Source organism: Psammomys obesus, unplaced genomic scaffold (assembly GCF_907164565.1).
Source record: "Psammomys obesus unplaced genomic scaffold, mPsaObe1.curated_primary_1811, whole genome shotgun sequence".
In the NCBI taxonomy this organism is placed as follows: Eukaryota; Metazoa; Chordata; class Mammalia; order Rodentia; family Muridae; genus Psammomys; species Psammomys obesus.
Genome location: NW_026590809.1, coordinates 4048653 through 4053616, shown reverse-complemented (window position 1 = coordinate 4053616; position 4964 = coordinate 4048653). Strand labels below are relative to the sequence as shown.

Here is a 4964-nt window from a genome sequence, read left to right as displayed (position 1 = left end):
CCAGTCCCACCCTCGGGGCGGTCGGGGCCCGGGCCGCCCGGCGGGAAGAAACTCCCCGAAAGTTGCGCTCCGAGCCGCCCGGCAGCCAGCGGCCCCGCGCCGCGCGGGCGCCTTACCTGGCCGCCGGCTCCTCCGCGCCCCGCTCACCACTAAGTTCCGGGGCCCTCCCCGCCCGCCGGCTCCGGCGCCCCCGGGCCCCGGGCCCCGGCCGCCGGCCACGGTGGGTCCGCACGCCGCGGCGCCCCGGCTGCTGCCTCCGCTCCGCGCTCCGCCTCGGCGCGCCGGGCTCAGCCCCGGGCTCCGCGCCCCCAGCGCCCGGCGGGTGCCTGGTGCAGAAAGACGCGGCTCTGCCCGGCTGCGGGGCTTTCTCTCCCTCGGTTTCCCTCAGCTCTCAGCGGATTGGACAGCCGCACCGCCCGCCAGGGTCGTCTGTGCGCATGCGACTCCCCCCTTTATGGGCAGAGCCCCCTCTAGCACAGACACACACTGCTCGCCCCCGCCTCCCCCTCCCTCCCCACCCCCTCCCCGTGTCCAGTGCAGGGTGAGTTGGGGCTGGGGAGGGTCCCGGCAAACCCTGACCCTGGATTTATTATTCTTCATTAGCTGCAATCAAAGCCACAGGACCAACTGACAGGAAGAGACGGGCCAGAAATACAAAGCGCATGTGCTGCCGAATGCCACCACCACAACACACGCGCGCGCGCGCACGCACACACACACACACACACACACACACCACCCCACACCACAGCACACACCCTCAGGGGCTGGCGTAAGTCCCACTTATCTTCATTTCCACAGTCGCTGTGCGCGGAGAGACTATTTTTAGCTTGCACTTCGCTCGTACTTTGGTGCTAGTGCCGGCCACTTTTCCTAGAAGTGGACACACATCCTGAGTTCCAGTTGCAAAAGCAGAGAGAGGGGTCCCCTCCCCATGCCCCCCCAACACAGTCTAGTTCCTGCCCTTCACGTCTCCATCCCTCCTCTACTTCCTGCGGCGTTTGGGGCTCCTCTTGGGTCCCCAGGGCGCCGAACACGCTGGGTGCGGATCCGGTGGCGGGTCCCGGACACGGGTGACCAGGAGCAGGTGCAGCGCTGGGGGCTTGGGAAGGCGAGCAGGGGCCAGAGCAGGCGGCAGGCCTGAGAGGCAGTGGCGCGCCGGGACCAAAACAAAGTGGAGGGCAGGCCTGGAAAGGGCAGCCCTCCGGGATCCGCCCGGGGCCGGCGGCGAGCAGGGCAGGCCGGTCCTCCCCGACCTCCTCACGCCCGAGCTGGCAGGTTCAAGCTGGGAACGCCGCGGCTGGAGTTGGCCAAGGAAAACCTCAGCGCTCACGGCGCGGCGGAGGCTCTGTCCGCGGTGCTGAAGCCTCTGCTGCTTTTCTCCGGCAGCCTGGAGCCAGCCTTTCCCCAGTAGCCAAAGGAGATTCCTGCCAGCAAGGCTCTCCAGCGAGAGCCTGGAGAAGCCTGGGCACGGGACTCGGAGAGGGGGGTGTTGACATGAAAGAACGCGGCTGTGCAAGACCGTTCAAGTAAGTGCTTAGGTGTTTAATTTCTACCTCAACAGCCAAGGTAATTTTCAAGGAAATAAAAAAAATAGTAATAACATTGTGCGGTTCTCACTGTCTCAAGCTTCGCGAAATGAAATAAATCAAAGTTAAAAGCTTGAGTATCATTTAATTATAGCGCGAACAGCGCTTTGAAAGAAGTAGAACAGCATCTCTAAACAAATTATGACCCAGCCAGGAAGGAATTATTAGATTGAAATTTCATTTAGACTCGGGAGACACCGAGCTTCACTCTGTAATCTGCTATGCCTCTTCTGATTTGTATGCTTAATTCAGCTTGACGAATTTATTAGTTTTCATAATACTGAAAAACTGAACAGCACTGTGGGCATTGTGTGTACTCTAAATTGTGTGTCACCGTGGAAAAGCTTGAGTCTATAGAAATCTTTTATTAAGCCAGCGTAAGAGAAAGAATGTGTGTGCATGCTTTAGAGAGGTCCGTGCCAAACTCCACTGCCGTGTCTCACTGGTCCATTAACATATCGTCATACTAATTAGACTACTTCATCAGTGATATAATTTCAAACTTCAAATTATGTTCTAATTAACAAGGGTTGTCCAATTTGCTTAATCTTCAAAAGGCTTTGGATGGTCTAATTAGTATAAACTGTAGAGCGTCTCAAACGCCTAATAAAAAGCCATTAAGATATGTGGGTGTGTTTTTTTATCAGTATCGAGTGAATGAGGACCACATGGGCAAAGAAATTCTGAGCCAAGTTGGAAATATCGGGAGGACAATCTTTTCACCCTCCCCAGTTCCGCCAGGTTGTTATAGTGAGAGTATACAGAAGAAGAAAAACTTTGTGGTATTTCAACTCCTAAATAGTGTGTTTATGTGTATAAATAAAGGCATGGCAATGCCAAGGAGAAAAGCCACACGGGAAAGAATTCTTCTCTTTCATTAGGTGTCTAATTAGATGTAAAGCCAAAAGCAACCCTGAGGAGTTGTCCAAACTCTACTGTGGCAACAGTCTGCTGAACTTGAATTGCAAAATCAAATATTTGGGGTGTTTTGAACCTCTCCATGTCCCTCCTCTTTCATTGAGCTTAATCACTTGTAATAGTTGTATTAATGTATGTTGCCACCTGGGAGTATTGAGAAATGCATATCGTTAATATGAATTAATCTTGATTTTAATACCAACTGACAACTGATCTCCAAAATGCTAAACACTTGTCACGACTTTATATGGTAAATAAGGTAGCATAATAAATTCATGAAATACAGAAGGTACTGTTGAACTGACTGGGCAAACTTTGCTTGATATGGAATTTATTGACTAAACTATTTCATTGAGCAAGAAAATGCCCATGAAACTATTTTCCTGATTATTGAATTCCATACATCATTAAATTAACCTTGAATAACTTTTCTCCATCTCTAAAATATTTTTTCAGTGATATCTCTAATTCCAGACAACAAAAGAGACACCACTGTTATCTAATTACCAAACAGAGCTTAATGTGTGAGCAGACAGAAACTGTTTTCTTCCTCCTGGAAACTATCCCTTTTCCTTCCTCCTAGAAAATGGGTGGGTGCATTTTTAAGAGTCAAGTCAGAGTTTCACTCTTTTCCTACTCAAAGTGAAAAATGAACAGCAGCGATAGTGTTGCATTAGAGAGAAAATTCAATTCTTCCTTCATCAGCAGGGCTTGCAATCTTGCAAGCTCTCCATTCAGGAGTGTCCAGAATACCAACATCCTCGTGGTGATATCAATAAAACCCATTTCAGTCTTGCCCAAAGGCATTGCTGCAAAGTACTTCAGTGACTGTAGAATGTGGAAGCTGATCTTGAAAAAAGATTCCAGATCCACCCCCTCCCTCCTTAGCATGGGGATTTAAATTGCTGGGAAGTTGGCAATAAATCCAAAGGGCAGAAGCAAAATGGATCCAGATTAGAAACTTGCTTAGCATGCCCTCAATATACTGTTGTCTGCAAAGGCACCTATCCAAAACTCAGTGGCTCTGTCAGCATTCACGCTCACTTGAGCAGATCAAAGCCCACGGGGTGAAGGGCAGGGTAAGCAAAGGGCTAGGAAGTTATCAATCCTGCGGTTAGAGCTGGGGTTTCTCTCTTCTCACCCAGCCTTTGTTTGACAATAGCTTCTGCCCCATCCACTGGCAGATGCAGACAGATGTGAACTTCCTTCCTCCAGGCGAAGAGGAGTCCACCAAGGATGCCTGCCAGCAGCAGCAGGGTCCCTGCAGTACAAATCTCCCACCCAGAAATTGACTGATGCCTGGAGCCATCCCAGGAGGACAGACCACTGCCTCCTTGCTTCTGGGTCCTAATTTACTACTAAAATTTTAAGTAGTGCATTCATATTTTACTGGACTTAATGTGTTTTATTAAAATTTAATTTATTAAGGGCAGTGTGATTTCTTTGTATTTCAAACAGAATTGAACTGCACTACAAGAAAGATTTCTCAAAAGACAGATCTGCTCTATGCAGTGCGCCAACACACTCCTGAGGTAGATGAGCAAAAGAAAAGAGAAGGATGAATTCTCAACTTCCCTGTGGCTTGCCACCCTATCGAATGCAAAGTGACCAGCCAGCTTGCTTCGGCTTCTGCACAGAGGGTGAGCCGCTGAACTCTCTCACTGGACACTGACTTTAAATGTGGGAGGATGAGGAAACTTGTATCTGGAAGGAGGGACAAGGAGCTTGAAGACTGAGGGTTCTAGGAACCACCAAGGATCTGTGAATACTCCAGGGAATGACAGTCGTGGTGCTGGGTGTCAGTGACTTCCCTGAAATATCTTCCCTTGAGTTTCTGTTCAATTTTTCCCTTAGAGGTTAGAAGCCTTCACAGCTCTCCACATATACAGCACTTCCCAGAAGGTTCTAAGGAGTTCACTTCCTCCTCCATCCCCCACCTCCTAAACCCACTGGACAAAGAAGATCAAAATTGGGTGACTACCAAAGAGAGTGCACTGGGGTGGGTTGGAGACTGGAGCCTAAGCCACAGGTAAAGCTTATATATCTGAGTAACCTGGCAGGGGAGAAGGAATTTGCTGAGAGAGGTACGAAAAGAAAAGGTAACAACGCGCCTGCTCCCCCTTTCCTAGGTGGAGAAAGAGAGCAAAGACATGTTTCTGGAAAACCAACTCTCTGGTGCTGGGAGGAATGTAGCTGGCAGCCCTAGGGGTCCCGGCTGTTGCTGGTGAGTTCGTCACGGCCAAGAGTAGCCCCAAGGGAAGATGATGATCGGACCATCTGACCAGACTAAGCCTGGAAGCAAGGAACAGGCAGAGAGGACCCAAATTCACCTCCCCACTCAACTGTGCAGAGAGCCTGGTGCTAGTCCTCTCTCTCTCTCTCTCTCTCTCTCTCTCTCTCTCCTCTCTCTCCTCTCTCTCTCTCTCTCTCTCTCTCTCTCTCACACACACACACACA

The 4964-nt window shown here is 50.4% G+C and overlaps 1 protein-coding gene across 1 annotated transcript in view; it reads right to left on the bottom strand.

Annotated features, from left to right (window-relative positions):
- The window catches only part of Pou4f2 (POU class 4 homeobox 2), a 5113-nt gene extending 1799 nt beyond the window's left edge, over positions 1–3314 (bottom strand). Inside the window, exons 1-3 of the mRNA XM_055609053.1 lie at positions 3145–3314; positions 990–1511; positions 117–326 (exon numbers count right to left, since the gene is read on the bottom strand). Coding sequence (XP_055465028.1) covers positions 117–326; positions 990–1511; positions 3145–3314 — 902 coding nt within the window. The remainder of the gene's footprint in view (positions 1–116; positions 327–989; positions 1512–3144) is intronic.
- Between the last annotated feature and the right edge of the window lie 1650 nt (positions 3315–4964).